General features: G+C 28.7%; 3 protein-coding genes across 3 annotated transcripts; 1 reads left to right on the top strand and 2 right to left on the bottom strand.

Moving 5' to 3' along the window:
* Positions 1 to 16: 16 nt before the first annotated feature.
* On the bottom strand, positions 17 to 2,211 carry und (methionyl aminopeptidase und). Its single transcript, XM_035090747.1, has 4 exons — positions 1,833 to 2,211; positions 1,443 to 1,505; positions 375 to 1,358; positions 17 to 291 (listed from the first exon to the last, which is right to left on the bottom strand). Exons 1-4 carry the CDS (start codon positions 1,975 to 1,977, stop codon positions 86 to 88), a joined length of 1,398 nt encoding a protein of 465 aa, XP_034946638.1. The 5' UTR covers positions 1,978 to 2,211; the 3' UTR covers positions 17 to 85.
* A 148-nt stretch (positions 2,212 to 2,359) lies between these two features.
* gammaCOP (coat protein (coatomer) gamma) lies at positions 2,360 to 5,415 on the bottom strand. The gene is made up of 3 exons (XM_035090744.1): positions 5,276 to 5,415; positions 2,929 to 5,132; positions 2,360 to 2,851 (listed from the first exon to the last, which is right to left on the bottom strand). Exons 1-3 carry the CDS (start codon positions 5,313 to 5,315, stop codon positions 2,465 to 2,467), a joined length of 2,631 nt encoding a protein of 876 aa, XP_034946635.1. The 5' UTR covers positions 5,316 to 5,415; the 3' UTR covers positions 2,360 to 2,464.
* Positions 5,416 to 5,538: 123 nt separating this feature from the next.
* LOC118071598 (uncharacterized) lies at positions 5,539 to 17,080 on the top strand. Its single transcript, XM_035090803.1, is given in 16 exon segments — positions 5,539 to 5,651; positions 5,990 to 6,132; positions 6,388 to 6,609; positions 7,253 to 7,590; positions 7,668 to 7,787; positions 7,862 to 8,079; positions 8,145 to 8,362; positions 8,644 to 9,142; positions 14,286 to 14,638; positions 14,730 to 14,955; positions 15,024 to 15,091; positions 15,180 to 15,475; positions 15,564 to 15,782; positions 15,868 to 16,051; positions 16,170 to 16,454; positions 16,536 to 17,080. Coding segments are annotated over 15 exon segments (3,627 nt in total). The 5' UTR covers positions 5,539 to 5,651; positions 5,990 to 6,012; the 3' UTR covers positions 16,797 to 17,080.
* The last annotated feature ends 190 nt before the right edge of the window (positions 17,081 to 17,270 follow it).

Raw genomic sequence — 17,270 nt, 5'->3', positions numbered from 1 at the left:
TACAATTACAAGAATGTAAAGTACACGTATTTATTTACTTTCATTAAGATAGTCTGCTGAATTTTGAAACCAAAATATTCAAAAATTAATAATCATCTCCACGAGAAATAACTTCTTTACAAGTGGGACGTAATACAAGAGTATGTTCAAATTGGGCAGTATAACAGCCCTTGACATCGACCAGTGGTGGATAAGCTTCAACAGCACCTTTATCACATAGATCTTTCAGAGCCATTTGATATTTGGTACAACCAATTCGATCTAACCATCGTTTGCAGAAGGCTAAAGTACCTAATGATGACAAAAAAAAAACAATAATCATAAAATGTAAATACTTTTCAAATATCTAATATAAATTTATCCAAAATACTTACTGAAGTTTTTATTTATTGTGTTTAACAATAATTTACTACTTTGTAGTCTTAATGGAACAAAACCAGCGTCAAAGCTTTTCATATAGTGGGAACAATCAGCATCATCATGAACAATTCCTTTACCAGTAGATCCAAAAGTTTCAATTGCATAAAATTCATTTTCTTCCATTCTCGTGGCTTCTCCTCCTTTAACAATTGGCACGGTTTTTCCAGCATGTATACGGTACGGGGCAATAGAATGACCATTTAAGTTTCTAATTGATTTAACCTGATAAGTCTTTCCATCGATTTCCACTTCATATGATTCCATAACTTCTTGAATAGCAGCTCCAACATCACATAACTGTACATCAATACCTGCGGCCTTGATTCCGGTATTGGTGGCATCACGAACTGCTTCAATTAATTTGTCGTATTTAGGATTAAATGCTAAAGTAAATGCACAGTCAATTATTCGACCGTTGATATGAGTACCAAAATCTATTTTTGTTACATCATCATATTCGAGAACAGTTGGATCACCAGCATTTGGTGTATAATGAGCAGCACAGTGATTTCTAGAGCATCCTGTGGGAAATGCTAAACCAGCTTTTAAACCATCTTCACCGATCAATTTTCTTGCAGTATTTTCTAGCTCATTACAAATTTCAATCATAGTCATACCCGGTTTCACCCATTTCATAATGTGTTTTCGTGTTTGTCTATGAGCTTCTGCAGCTTGCCTTGCTTCGTTATAGATATCATTTTGACTTCGATCAAGAGCTTTTGCTTCTTCACTAGTAAACCGATCTTTCGCTGTCCTATCATCAATACCAGCAGCACTAGGATGTTCCATTATTTGACCAATTGGGAAATTTCCATCGGGATATAATTCAGCTACCGGAATACTAGGAGGATCAGTTTGTTGTTTATTACTTTTGCCACGTGGTTTACGTTTTTTCTTTTTTTTCTTAACATCTTCAGCTTCCCCATCATTTTCACCAGCTAGACCAAAATAGGAATATACAATTTCTTATGTACTATTTCTTATAAACATATATTAATACTCATTTAAATGTTTATTTATACCTTCATCGTTATCATTCTCTTTTTTGTCATCTTGTACATCGTTTACAACATTGTCTCCGGTACCTAATTTAAAAATAACCAAAAACTGTGATCAATATAAAATAGCAAGTTTCATGATTTTTTTATAGTTACAATTATTTTTTTTCTTTTAAAAATCTTTAAATTAATGAAAGATTTTTAAGGTTAACTCCAAATATTTTGGAGTCAAATTAAATTTCAAGTAGAATAAAAAATTTTAATAAAGACATGAATATTCTTGATTAATCATAAATACATGATTGAATTAACTTTTTAAAAATATTGGAAAAGCGTTGTAGAAATAATAATAACAAATAATATAATTAACAAAAATTAAAAGGTAAGTTTGATTATTTACGGAAAAATACCAACCTGCTTTCTTCTTCTTTTTCTTTTTTTTCTTTTTCTTGAGAGCATCTGGAGGACCATTTTCATCTTCATCATCTATAATTACATCCTGATCTTCATCAAGTAATTTTTCAGCAGACTTGCCGACTTCATCAAGTACTGCAGCCATTTTTAGAAATAGTTATCTTATTCACAAATATAAAATGAAGTATGATTTTACACTGTTGAATATATATTGATTGATACTTTCTTCAAAGGTTGTAACATCAATTAATTATTAGTAATATGCTATTACCACTTTTGAAATACTTCAATAAATACTTATTTTTATTAAATATCATTTATTTTCCATTCTTCAATGCAATATACTCGACATCTAGCAGTTTGAACTTACACTAAAAGCCAACAGTGGGAGAATAATGCACACATGTATGTAATCCCACAGATGGAGATATTTTTACATTAAATACACGCATATTATATGTCGCAAGTATGTGGTGATTAAATAACTCACCTCATACATATTTTTACATAAATTTTATTAAAACAAATATACATATTTTTATTACTTAAAGATAATTATGACAATAATAAAAATGTGAATAAATTTTTAAACTTCTAGGATAATTTTTTTAATTTAGACGAATAAAAAAGATTTATCCAACAGATGACATGACAAGAGATGCCACATCTGGATCTTGAGAACGCACAGACAATTGCATAGTTACTTGATTATTAGCTAAAGCTAATCTAGCACGAGCAAAAATTTCTTTTCCTCCTCGGAAGAATCCATGAAGAAGTAGCATATGAGAAGTAGCTCCAGGCTGAATTCTATCACTACGATCAGCAGGTTCAAGACCTAAAAATCCAACTAAACTCTGAACGGCAGCCTCTAAAGTAGTAACATTGGCACCCAATGCAAAGGTTTCCTCCATACACTCAAAACCTCTTGATGCTGCTGATTCCCAAGCAGCATTTATATCCATTCCCCTTGTGCCTGATCCACGCATTTGATCTGCAAGTGTAACTTCGAGATCTTCCAACTGTAACAAGATTTAATAAAAGATATTATAATTGTTTGATGTTTAATTAATTATTTAAAAATAAGTGTAAAACTTACCACATAGTCATCCTGATAACCTTGATCAGCTTCAGGAATACCAGTAGAAGGATCACAATCTCGAGCAACAAATTTCAAAGTTGTTGGAGTCGTCATAACGCTTGAATGAATATCTTCTGGGTATTGCAAGACAGTGTATGTTGTTCCTAATTCATTATAAGCTAATTTAGGACAAGGAATTTCACAAATAATTGTATAACCTTCTGGTGCTTCAACTGCAACTGTAACATCCTCAAGTAATTGATCAGAAAGTGTATTTAAACAATCAAATTGTAAAATAAGATAATCCCCACAAGAGTGTTTGACGCATTTTACATTGTATTCAGTTTCAGACTCAGTCAGCTCAAATACAGGTGAAGATTTGAACAATGAAGATTCTTGAAGAATCATAGCTAATTGTGGAACTTGTGACAATTTTTCAGCATAACTTTCTTCTCTTGTTAATCTTGGTTGAGCTGGTTTTGTTACTAGTTGAATTTCAGCTGGTGTTGGCTCTTCAGCAACTTGTGCTGGTGGTACTTGACTAATATCAAATGGTTCCTCCATTGAAGATTTCGTGTAATTACGGAGTGCACGTTCAAGACTTGGAATGGATAATTGTGGTGGATGAATAAGTGGTAATACTGATGGATCATTATGTTGTTGTAGAATAGTACAATAATATGCAGCTCTATCACGAACTTCATCATCAGAATCCAACTGACAACGTGAGAGTAATACAAGTACATTAGGCAAAAGATCTGGACAAGCAGCAGCAAAACGGGCTAAAGCAGTAACAGCAGCAGCTCTTACGCTTGCACTTTCAAGAATTACTCGATTGTAAATAAATCGAATGTATCTAGAAGGTTGTTTAGATGTTGGACCTTCTTGACCAAGCAAATGAAGAATTCTTACTGCAAGAGATGTATGTTCACAATCTTCAATAAATTCACAAAGATGCGCTAATCCCGCTTCTTTTGCTTCAGCATTTCCTTCCATTACTGCAATTATTGTATCAGCAATCGCAGCTTTGTATTCTAATCCTCCTTCATCCCTCAACATTGCTGAAAGAAAGTTCATGAGCACAGCATGTTTCCGTGGGAATTTTTGACATAAAGCACGAATTGCTTGAACAACAACTACTTTAAATTCATCTGAAATTTCAGATACAAATGTTGCTATCTGTTTCATTAATCGATCAACAGAACTCTCAGCTCCAGTTTTAAGAAGAGTCGTGATAGCCAAAGTAGCAATAGATCTATTTGAATCTGTAATAAGATTTTCTAAATCTAAATTACATGCAGTAACAGCAGCTGGATGAGTCATTGCAACCTTATTAAGTGTTCGTACTGCAGCAAATCTTAATGCTGCTTTTGGTGATCCACAGAAAAGTTGGAGAACACTTATTGCTGGTGCAATTTCACGAATTCCACTACGTCCAAGATTAACTAGAGCATGTGCTGCTTCATAAACAACCATCTCAGATTTATGTCTTAGACAACATTCGATAAATTCTAACAATTCTCCACTCTCATTTACATCATCCAATAGTTTACAAGCCATCCTGATAAGCATACATGTTGCATAAGGACTTTTTGGACTTGTCCTAATAAGTCTTGCGACTAATTTAATTACTGCATGCTTATCAGACTTTCTCGCTTGATATAAAACACCAAGAGCGTGATATTGAACCATTACATTATCAGAATTAAGAGCTTCTTGGGCTTCATTTGCCCATCTACGTGCTACATCTCCAGATACATTACTTAAATGTAGGGAAGAAACTAAAGCAGCACTTGATACTGCTGGAGATTTATCAACAATAGCTTGTTTCATATATCTTTCAATAGCAGCAAGCATTCCACCGTCAGTAATTGTGCATAATGCTCTTATTGCAGCAGCTCTATATAAATCTTCTTTTCCGGTCATATCTTTTGTTAGACTCGACGTAACAATGATCACATCTTCTGCAACCGAGCTTAATTCTTTGATTCCCAGATAAACTAAACGCCTCAGTACCACATCTCGGGATTGGAAGAGTTTTGTCATGGCGAAAAATGCCTCTGTGGCTTCTGTGGTTCCTAATTGTTCGCCTTGATTCAATAAATACAAAATTTTTGTCAATATGTGAGCACATTTTCTTGGATTAACTGGGGTATCATTGAATGTTCGAGCTTCTTGAAGTACTGTAGTTTTTTCTAAATTTTGAAATGGATTTCCTCCACCTAAAACATTTATCAATAAATAAACCAATAGAAAAAAAACATATTCAATTAACTAATTTCTTTTAAAAAAAGCAAAGTAAACAATATTTTTAATAAGACAATACATTAATACTTAACAAGATAAAAACTTGTATTAAACTCACCATCTTCCTCTTCTTTTTTATCTCTTTTAAAAGCATTCATTGTTCTCGATTTTTTGACACTTTCTTAAAAAATAAACTCCAAAAGATTAAAGAAATAACACGGACACGTCACCTATGCCGTGCACACAGCCGCCATTACACGATTCAGCCAGATCTACAATCCCTGTCGGTATTCATTACCGACATGTGAAATTTTGTTGACAGATGGCGTCTTTTGTATTTCAATCGATAAAAAAGGATTTTTGCGATATTGATCAGTGCACGTGGAACTGTGTATGTGTGAAAATGTCCTCACACAATATATTGAAGTATATTATTATGTATTGTCAGTAAATTATGTAGTCAGCAGTTACGCGTTGACGAGACTCAAGAAATAGTAAGTTCTTAAAAAATAGTTTACACAAAGTATTTAAAATAATCGTTTATTTTTATATGACAATAATTTTTTTATATTAACATAAATAATTTGATTTTTCATCAAAAAATATTATATCACTATGATCATGATTTATTTATAGTTATAAATTTTTTCTAATTTTATCTTAGATAATAAACAAATTAGTATATTGTTCTTAGAACTTATTCACAATCAACAGTTTTATTCCTTTTTTTAATATTTAATGATGAATTATGTTGTTCTAATAGCACATAAATAAAAAGACCAATTATATTATTTGAGACAAGAGAATAAATTAATACATTTATTATTTTCAGATTGAGTATTAATTCTATTTAATATGGCAAATAAGAAAATCTTAGGATGGGTCGATTCCTTGGTCATTTCTATAATGATTGCCATCAGTGTTGGAATTGGAATTTATTATCGTTTGACTGGAGGCAAGCAAAAGACGGCTGAGGTAAATGAAGAATAATAAAATTAACAAGTTCAAATAAAATACCATTGGAATAAAAGACAATGACAAAGCAATATATACTGATTTAATTCTATTGATTGTAATGGAGAGGAATATTTCTTCGAGTGAGCACATCAAGTTTCTAAAATAAATCAATCTTAAACAGACCTTTATATTAGATTTTACCACTCGAAATTTATTCGATTGATTTATTTCTCTTTGTATTCTCAGAATTAATGTAAAAATTTTTTTTTGTAGGAATATTTTTCAGCCAATCGATCCATGAGTACAATTCCTGTTGGAATAGCTCTTATGGTATCATTCATGTCTGCGATTACACTTCTAGGACTATCTGCTGAAAATTATTTCTATGGCGCTCAATTTGTAGTAATAAACATTTCTTATCTTATTGGGACACCTTGTGTTTGTTACGGGTTTTTGCCCGTTTTTTATAAATTACAAGCATCAAGTACATATGAGGTAGATAAAATTATTTTATTTATTTAATCCTTGAATCTTTAAGTAATTAAATGAATATTTATTTCCATAATTAATTACTGAGTTTCATAAAATAGAACATTGTGTAATAATACGTTGATGAAAAGATTCCTCAAAAGATTAGTTAATATTTTATTTTAACATATATTTTCAGCATCAGGCAAAGTTCATTATTGAGCAATTAAAATTTTTACTCATAACGCTATTCTTGTTTTTGTAAAATTTTTTACAACACTCTCGATTAGTACTGATATAATAATGGCTTGGTTTTATGAATTACAATACTTTTATAGCAATCTACTATTACTGCTATCTTTAATCTATTTACATTCTCTACACTTACCTCTTATTCATAAAGTTATCTTAATTTTGTTTACAAAGGTAGTCATAAACTTATTTCGTCAAATTAGCATTCTTATTTCTTATGCGAGTTTTACTTCCTGTAATTATCAAGCCTTACATAAAGAGAAAGCATTGTCATAAGTGTTAAAATTTTTAAATGATAGATAATTAATAATTTAATTTAATCTAATAAATATTTGTATTTACTACAATAAATTAAGTAATACGGCAATTTAATCATTATATTATAACTGATATTTAAAAATATCATTTTATTTTTCAGTATTTAGAAAGACGATTTGGCCGAGTAGCTAGATTTTTAGCAAGTTTCGTGGTATGGCTACAAATGTTATTATACTCAGGAGTAGTTTTATATGCTCCTGCCTTAGCACTAGAAACAACTACTGGATTATCAATGATTACAAGCATATTGTCAGTTGGCCTTGCTTGTGCTTTTTATTCAAGCATTGGAGGAATAAAAGCTGTATTAATAACAGATCTTTTTCAAGCTTTATTAATGTTTGCTTCTTTAATTATTGTAATAGCAACTGCTGCCAGTTCTGTTGGAATCGATGGAATTTTAAAAATTGCAAGTGAAGGCGGTCGTTTGAAATTTGACAAGTAAATTTTTCTTTATTTTATTTATTTTCAATTTTCAATAAAGTAACAGTAATTAATATTTCATGATTATATAACAGCTTTTCACCAGATCCAACTGAACGTCATACATGGTGGAGTCTTATTATTGGAGGTTTTTTCACTTTTTTGTCTCTTTATGGAGTTAATCAAATTCAAGTACAAAGACTTTTAACTGTTAGGTAAGTAAATACAACATTTTTTTATAAAAATTTTTTTTATATCATTTGATTATTTTTTTTTTTTCAATTTTAAGGAGTTTAAAATCAGCCCAAAACGCTTTGTGGTTGTGCTGGCCAGTACTGACACTCCTTTCAATTTTAACATGTTTCTCAGGATTAGCAATTTATAGTAAATATTATGACTGTGATCCAAAATCAATGAACTATATAACAGCACCAGATATGCTGATGCCTTATTATGTTGTGGAAACAATGTCTTCTATACCTGGTTTGCCAGGATTATTCATAGCCGGTAAGTTCTTTTAAATGAAATTATTTTTATTTCTTCTTTGAGTAATAATCATCATTATATTCTAGGTATTTTTAGTGCTGGATTAAGTACCATATCAGCAGCTTTAAATTCTTTATCTGTTGTAAGTTTAGAAGATTACATAAAACCTTGTTATTCGAAAATTACTGGGAAAGAAGTATCAACATCAAGATCGTTAATCATTGGCAAGATTTTAGCATTTTTACTTGGAATAGCGTGCATTGCTCTTGCTATTTTAGCTCAATATTTAGGAAATATTCTTCAAGTAAGTAAAAGTATTTTTTGTTATACATATTTGTTAAACTTGAATTTATAAATTTTTGATTTTTATTTTCAACATGACAAGATATCAAAGATAATAAATAAATCAACAGACATTTGCGTCATTGATGTAAATTCTTACTACACATTAATCATTGAAAATGAAAAAAATATATTTTTCTTCAACCAGTTAAAACTAGTTACTAAAAAAACTAGAATCTAATCGAAAAAAAGTCATATATCAAATATTTAGTAAGTTGATGAAAACATTTTTATTTTTTTCAGACAAGCTTAACAATATTCGGTGTTGTTGGAGGTCCTCTATTGGGATTATTTACATTGGGAATGATGTTTGAATCAGTTACACAACGTAGTGCAGTATTAGGAACTGTCATTTCATTAGTATTTTTATTGTGGATAGCATTTGGAGTGCCAAGACCAATACCTCATGCTTCACCTGTGTCTACAGCTGGCTGTAATAGTACAATCATATCAACTCCAGATAATTTGATGGATGATTCCCAGTTTTTCTATCTGTATCGAATTTCGTACATGTGGTATGCACCTCTAGGCACACTTATCACCATTGTTATAGCATGGATTACTAGTAATCTGTTGCAATGTCTTGGAATTGAGAATCAACAAAATGTTGACCCCGATCTTTTTATTCCATGTATTGCAAAGCGTATAATTAGAAGACAAGAAATGCGGAGAAATTTAACTTCTAATATTATTGCTTCACAAAAATATACATTTAATGAAAATCAAAAAACTGAAGTAACAAGTACTTAATTTGTTATAAAATTAGTACCAATTCATTTATTAACTTCCTATTAGGGAGATATTATGGGGTCGATTTTTGAAAATCGTTATTTTGTCATATCTTTACATTCTGAGACATTAAGAAACATATCAGAAGATTTAAAAATAGATTTATAAAAAGGAAGGAGTGTGTATGAAAGAAGTTTAAACAAATTTGTTACTTACTTATTATATGATAAGAATTATTAAAAAATGTGGTCAATATTGATGAAATATTGTTGTTGATGACTTTATATAATTTGTAACAATTGCTAATTGTTTACAAAAATTTTAATTTATTATAAATAATGGAAAAAACCAACAACAATGATATGAAAAAATCACGAATTTCAATAAATACATAAAATGTAAATAGGAAAGTTTTCCGTATAATTGTAAAAAAAAGTCTATAATTATAAACAATTAACAGGGATGGGAAGTTTATCATGTGGGCACAAACACCCAGGCCCATTTTTTGCATTTTTAATTTATTTAGTAAGTTGTTTATAAATTGAACAAACAGTTCGATATGTTGTTTACTATTAAACAATCATTTCACGTGTCAAATTCATAAAATAATGAACCTTACACAATTGTATTAATATTATTATCGTTGTAGCGTAATAATGGATTATGTTTAAATCACTTTGATACATTAATTAAAAACAACTCATGATTTGAAAAAAACATTCGAATTAGTTGCTCATATGTTAATAGATAAATAATTTAACACGCGTCAGAGATTATTTTTTTGTGATTATACGATAAATATTTTGTCTTTCATAATTTGGGGATTACATTGATTTAGCCTTGAGCATTGCCATAATATATTTCAATCAAGATGTTGAAATATGACTAAGGTCTGTGCTATTTGGATATCAAATATATTATCTCATGGGAAATTTTTTTTGATTAAATTTTAATAAGAACCGGAAATGCTGATGAAGTACAAATAATTTTTTAATCGTTTTTTAGGATATATTATAGACCGACTGAATTTAAATTCATGATTGTTGACGTAATTGGTAAATCCCATTTCTGAATGCTATTTTTTAAGGTTTATTCAAGACAATAATAATGAGTTTTAATATTAACTAATTTTATTGGTAAAATTTATTATTAAATAGGTCATTGATCTGTATAAAAAAATAATCCAGTATATTATTTATACAATGTATCTGGATTATATCGTAATGAAACAAATATCAACACAAATCTATACAATATAAATAATAATACAATCATTTTACTTAATAATTGTGACTTATAGTTGAAATTGTAATTTTGTTATTATTTATTAAATGTAGTGTTTAAAAAAAAAAAAAAGTAATTATAGCCATAACATTAGTATCCTAATTTTTACGATATATATGTTATCTATTGTCAAAGTTTATGAGAAAAAAAACATGTGTTATAAGAAATATTGGGTACTAAGCTTTTTTAATTTAACTATAACAAAGGTGTATAGAAATCTACGATGAGTATTTAAAAGAGAATAAATATAATGTGAGTTATTACGATATATGAACATTTTATTCAATAAGATTTGTGCTTATATCAATGTACAAATATTTTCTGAAAATATATTATTTTTATTTAAACATTTTTATCGGATTATTATAGATAAGCATTTCCCTCAATTTCTTATCGATTTAATTTGAAACAACTAGAACCAATCGTACATATCAGATAATATTGATGGCATTTTTACCATTATGCTTTCATTTCCTATTGTATCCAACCTTTTGAAACTAAATGAATTTATCAAATCTCAGTTATTAAAATTTAATTGGAGAAAACTTTATCTATTAAACCATTAGTAGATTATCCTAATTAGGATTTATATCAAATTTAATGTATATACCAAAGAATATAGAGTGTTAACATATATTTATGTTAACAAGTTAGTCTCTTTATAAATTTGTACAATATTTAGTAATTATTATAAATTAAAATGTTGGCCCTAAAGAAGATCAACACCAATTAGCCATGAATTAGGCAATTAAAGTGTAAGACAACAATGCGTCTTGCGTCTTTAAATTCGAATAAAACTAGCTGCATCTAGATCAAGCCGGTTTTAATTTCAATTCTTATATGACTACAATTTAACACTATAAAAACAAGTATCTTTATGAAACCTCCCTTTCAATGTTAACAAAATAATTTTATATTTTTTAATAATCATCTATAACATTTATCATTCATTTATTTGTTAATAAAGTTTAACCTAGTCACTAATTTAATTAACGAATCAATTTTTGACTCTCTCTATTATTGAGGCATCATAAATTACTTAATAGCTTTTGATTTCAATTAATATTTTAATAATAATTCACTTTAATTTCTTTCTCGATTTTGTTATACATTAAAAAAGAATATTCTCAAAAAAAATTGTAACTAGAGTATTGCTTTTTCATAACAATTAGTTGTTTATACACAATCCATTTCATATTAATGAATTTTATTATTTTCTCTTCATTTCACTGTTTAGGGAGAACTCTATTAGCAAATTAATAAGTTAATTTATAACGAAAGAGGAGAATATCAAATGAATAATTGGTTTACTCATATGTCACAAAGAACATGCAAAACATCATTGTTTCTTATGGCATTCAATTGTTTCTTCTTTAATAATCCTGAGCAATTGTACATAAGAAACTGGTATCCAACCAGTTTAAACTCGCTAATTTTATACATGATAAGATTTGGTGAATGCTGTATATATATATTTCAGTTAACCAACCCTCTTCATAAGATCGTGATCGCATGTCGAGATTAAACCGTGCGAAGACACACTACAAATCGTACGATTTAATATTTTTATTTATCTCAATTAATACATCTGATTAATCTAAATTTGTGCTAATGAATTCTTCAACAATTTTTGGTTAATTTATTTTTGTTTTCTTTTAACATTCTAAACGAGCCTTGGACATTGTCCTTCTTGTAATTGTGTTTGCCATTTTAATGTACTATTCTCAAGTTTTTTTTTTAACTTAAAAATAAAGATGAAACAGGCAATAACACGAGAAATAATTCATATCTCAATTCCAACAAAAGATTGTAATATTTTATGAGGTTTAAGATTGGATTTTTCATTTTTATTTGCCAACATTAATTAACTGTTTACCATTCTGTTAATTCGAACTGCGTAGAAAACATAACCCAATGAAAAATTTTTTTTCCAAAAATAGGTAAAACTTTTATTAAGAATGGGTTCTTCAAGTTATTTTAGCCTTTATTGATATTATTATTATCATCAAACTATATTCCTGGACAAAAGTAAACAAAGATACATATTTAACACAACACAATAACAAAAATATCAATGATTTGTCTTTCACAAAAGAATCTGTTTGTAATCAATATCAATACTTTTACCTTAATTTGATACATCAAAAGAAGAGGAAGAAGAAGAACACCAAACAAAATTATGATCTGATGAGCATTTGTAAGCTATTGAATCATGTTAACACCAATTAATTTTATTTTCCAAAAATTTCACAGTTGACTTTAATGACAGAATCATCACTTGGATTCTTTCGAATTCACATTTGATGCAACATGATCATAAACAATTAGTAACAACGTGCATTTAATTCATTAATAAATATATGAATCAACTATTGTCCAGTTAGTTGTCATCGTGATGGCGTAATCGTTAAATATATGATGAAGTGTAGATCGATTTTTGTGGAATTATATTATATATCTACTACTTCTCGCCCTTCTATGTTCCACTTGAGTGTATAATATTTTGAAGGAATCAACTAACGTATCAACCACGCGGCACTTTAGTGGTAGGGACAAGTATAAAGGCGCATATGACAATTAAAACATCAGTTTCAAAACTTCACTCCGGTTCAATCCAGTCGTTCATTATTATTCTTTTTATTACCAATTTTTATTACACATTTATCCAACTATCACTTCATTTTATTCTTCAGTGTTATATTTAATTTGTTTAAAAAATTTTTAATAATTAAGTAAAACCATTTTTACTCTGTATAACAATACTGTCATTATAATAATATTATTAATTATTTTTATCATTAATTAATTCAACACAACTATATGCGTTATATCAGGCAAAGTAGTAAAATCATTCAATTACAATTTCGAACTTTTTTATTGATCAGAAATTTGCGTTGAGTGATTTTAATTAATTTAAAGGATTCATTTATTATTAAGGTAAGTTTGAAATTAAATTAAACCTATCATAAATCTTTTAATTATTCTCTACCTGTTGAATTTAATATTCAAATCCTACAAATCAATTTTTTTATTTCAACAAGACATTAATTGTTGGTTAAGTTGACGTTAATAACAATGGTCAAGCTACGGAAGACAGATAATATTATTTTTAGCGATTATATCAATATGACTAAGATTTATATTCGCTAAAAAAACAACCCACCTGTCATAACTACACCAAATTATGTTTGTCACAATGATAATGTGATGAGGATGTCGTGAGAAAACATATGATATGTAGTAAATATCATTTAACTATAAACTTCCGACCGGATACACATTAAATAATGTTTTGTTATAAAGTTTTATATTTAATTGAAATGTCATTTTATACTATGAAAAATAATTTAAGGTCAAACAAGTAATATAATGAGGTAACAATAAGTAAAGGATACTCACATTCAACATATAGCACCAAATTTTTTGTAGCATTGTCATATAATTCTAGCATCTCAATTGTTAGGTATGATTTAATATCAATTAATAATATTTACACATTATTTAAAATTCATTATCCTGTTATACATTCTTTTATTACGGTCAATATTGCCTTAACAACGTGGTGACTTCAATGCCTCAATCCGCTTTAAACTAGAAATGATTGATACTTATACTCCCAAGTAGATATTTATCATTTTAAAGAATCGTTTAATATCTTGAATTGATTATTGCCAATTGTAACTGTCAATATTTTATTAAACACAAAAAAAGGATCGTTTCTTATAATAATAATTATTATTTTATAATTAAAATCCTAAATTGATGATGATGATGGACTAAGAGAGAATAATTGATAGCCATCATGTTTGATAGGGTATATAAAAATAATAATAATGTTGATTATTTCTTTTTATTTAAAGGAAAAGATTAAGTATAATTCAAAAAGATGCAATTACGACTGCTCATCCTCCTTCTTATTGCCTTATCAACATCATCAGCAGAACAACGTAAAACAAGATCTGCTGATCAAGCAGAATGTGAAGCAAATAATCCAGCACTGCTTAATACATTTTCATGGATTGATTATACCGTACTCTCTATAATGTTAATAGTATCATGTTTAATTGGTACATTTTATGGATTTTTCTCCAAAAAACAAGAAACAAGTAGTGATTTTTTACTTGGTGGATCCAACATTGGTACAATGCCAATGGCCATGTCTTTAGCAGCTAGTTTTATTACTGCTATTGAACTTCTTGGCAATCCTGCCGAAATGTATAGTCAGGTATTATATGATTTATTATTATTATTTAAAAATATTCTTTAGATAATTAAATAATATCATGATGTAACGAAGTATTTTAATTGTTTTTTAGGGAACTCAATTTTGGATGACGTGTATATCTTTTATTTTTGTCGTTCCAATTACTTCTCAGCTTTATTTACCTGTATATATGAAATTAAGATTGACTTCTAGTTATGAATATTTAAATTTGCGCTTCCACAAATACTGTAGATTATTTGCTAGTATTCTTTACATGCTACAAATGATTTTATATTCTTCGGTAGCTGTTTATGCACCTGCATTAGCTTTAAGTCATGGTTAGTTGATTATTTATTACTATTTTATCCTTAAAAATAATTATCAATTTAATATCTTAATATTTCAGTTACTGGCCTGGATACTTATCTAGCTGTAGCTCTAGTCTATGTTGTGTGTATTTTTTATGCTTCACAAGTAAGTGTAAATGATATATTTATCATTGAAGAAATTGTTTGATAAAGAAAAGAAAAAAAACCTAATGAGTTGTAATGAATTTCTTCAGGGCGGTATGAAAGCTGTTATAATGACCGATACATTCCAAGGTGCTGTTCTGCTACTTTCTCTGTTTGCTATCCTCGGTATAGGGATGACTATGGAAGGCGGAATAGTTGCTGTTTGGGAAAAGAGTCAAAATACTGGAAGAATTGAATTTTTCAATATGGATCCAAATCCCACAGTACGTCATAGCTTTTGGAGTGTGGTCATCGGTGGTACTTTCTACTGGGCTACCATGTTTTGTAGCAATCAAGCATCCGTCCAAAAGTACCTGAGCGTTGAAACTACTGGTCAAGTTAGAATGTAAATTGAATCGAATTTGAATTAATGAATTTTTATTCTGCCTTTATGTTATCAAGACAATTAATTCATTTTATTGTTGCTATTTTAGAGCACTTTGGGTATCATCGATAGCTTTGATCCTCATTTATACAGTCAATTTCCTCACTGGAATGATTCTCTACAGTGCAAATAGTAAATGTGATCCACAGCTTGCTGGACATATTTCAGAATTGGATCAACTGTTGCCACTTTATGTGATGAATTTCTTAGGTACATATCCTGGAATTCCAGGCCTTTTTGTAGCTGGAATTTTTGCTGCTTCTTTGGGGTATAAATAATGATTTTGTGTATTTTTTTAAACAATTTATTGTATTAATGTCCCTTGAACTATAATGATTAAAAAAATATTACAGAACTGTAGCAAGTGCTCTAAATTCTCTTGCCGCAATAACATGTGAAGATATTCTTCAAGGTCTTCTAAAAATCCAAGTACCAGCAAGAAGAGGTGCAGTTTACGCAAGATGGATCAGTATTTTCTTTGGAATCTTTAGCTTTGCGTTTATCTTTATAATCAAAGAATTAGGCGGTGTTTTACAGGTAATTTATCAGCAGATACAGAACTTTTTAATCATGAATCATTTTTTTTTTATTTTATTTTTTTTTCATGAATGTTGAAAGAACGATGATTTATGATTTTTTATAATCTGTTATCAAGGTTGCCTTATCATTCAATGGAATGGTTGGAGGAGTTACCTTGGGTCTATTTTCTCTAGGAATGTTTGTGCCATGGGCCAATGCCAAGGGAGCAATGACTGGTTCTATTACTGCTTTAGGTTTAGTAGCATGGATTGGAATCGGAGCACTTGTTGCTTCTTTTAATGGACAAATTCATACTGAATCTAAACTAATATCTGCTGAAGACTGTCCATGTGTTAATAAAACCATTTCTTTTGATTCTGATAGAATTGATCATTCTGACGAAGTTTGGTCACTATATAAAGTAACTATTGATTTTTTCTTTCATTTAAGAAATTAAAATTTTTAAAAATTATATGTTTATACTTATTTTTCTTACTTTCAGATAAGCTATTTGTGGTATAGTATGATTGGATGTTGTGTTACAGTTATAGTAGGAAGTTTAGTCAGTTATTTCACTGGTATTCAAGATTTAGATGATTTAGATTTTGATTTATTAAGTCCTTTAACTCTATACTTTTTGGGTGATCGAAATACTAATAATAAATCAAAGCCAAATAAAGTCCAAGGTATTACTAATTTTGCCCTCGAAGTAGAGGATGAAAAAAGTCAAACAAATATAAACGGAACGAAAAGTCATCATTGATAGTCAATTATTGCAACTTCCGGTTTCAACACATCCATATCAGAATAAAAATGGGCAACTATTAATTAATATCATTAACAATTTATTTCACGGTCAAATAAAATTGTGAATGATGAAGTTAAAAATGTTTATAGTACAATTTTTGAGTGAATTATATTTTATAAATCATGATTTGTATTAAAAATGAATTAGTTATTGAAAAACTAGTATTCTATTTTACAAAAAAAAAAGGATTTTATCTAGGTCTTGTTGGTCACGTACTTATTTTAATTACGTACAATTTAGTTTTAAGATAATAACTATTGTTATGATTACATAAATAAAATTTTGTAATCGTCATATGTGTATAAATGAAGGATGATTAAATAAAACAATTATTTTATTTTTAGAAAAAAGACAATTAATTATTTCTTAATATTGAACAAATATTTAATATGATGTTGAATGAATATAATATCGATTTGGTCATAAAAA

Source organism: Chelonus insularis, unplaced genomic scaffold (assembly GCF_013357705.1).
Source record: "Chelonus insularis isolate UGA/USDA-ARS -01 unplaced genomic scaffold, ASM1335770v1 contig_130_pilon, whole genome shotgun sequence".
Taxonomy (NCBI): Eukaryota; Metazoa; Arthropoda; class Insecta; order Hymenoptera; family Braconidae; genus Chelonus; species Chelonus insularis.
The sequence above is the reverse complement of the archived record's forward strand: the minus strand, read 5'-3'. Positions and strand labels throughout refer to the sequence as shown.

Excerpts from the sequence above, each read along its gene's own strand:
- gammaCOP (XM_035090744.1), bottom strand. The coding sequence starts at position 5,315 with ATGAATGCTTTTAAAAGAGATAAAAAAGAAGAGGAAGATG. Across the intron at positions 5,133-5,275 it reads TAAAAAAGAAGAGGAAGATG|GTGGAGGAAATCCATTTCAA; the intron begins GTGAGTTTAATA and ends TAAATGTTTTAG. Across the intron at positions 2,852-2,928 it reads GTTATCAGGATGACTATGTG|TTGGAAGATCTCGAAGTTAC; the intron begins GTAAGTTTTACA and ends ATCTTGTTACAG.
- und (XM_035090747.1), bottom strand. The coding sequence starts at position 1,977 with ATGGCTGCAGTACTTGATGAAGTCGGCAAGTCTGCTGAAAAATTACTT. Across the intron at positions 1,506-1,832 it reads GAAAAAGAAGAAGAAAGCAG|GTACCGGAGACAATGTTGTA; the intron begins GTTGGTATTTTT and ends TTTTTAAATTAG. Across the intron at positions 292-374 it reads CACAATAAATAAAAACTTCA|GTACTTTAGCCTTCTGCAAA; the intron begins GTAAGTATTTTG and ends TGTCATCATTAG.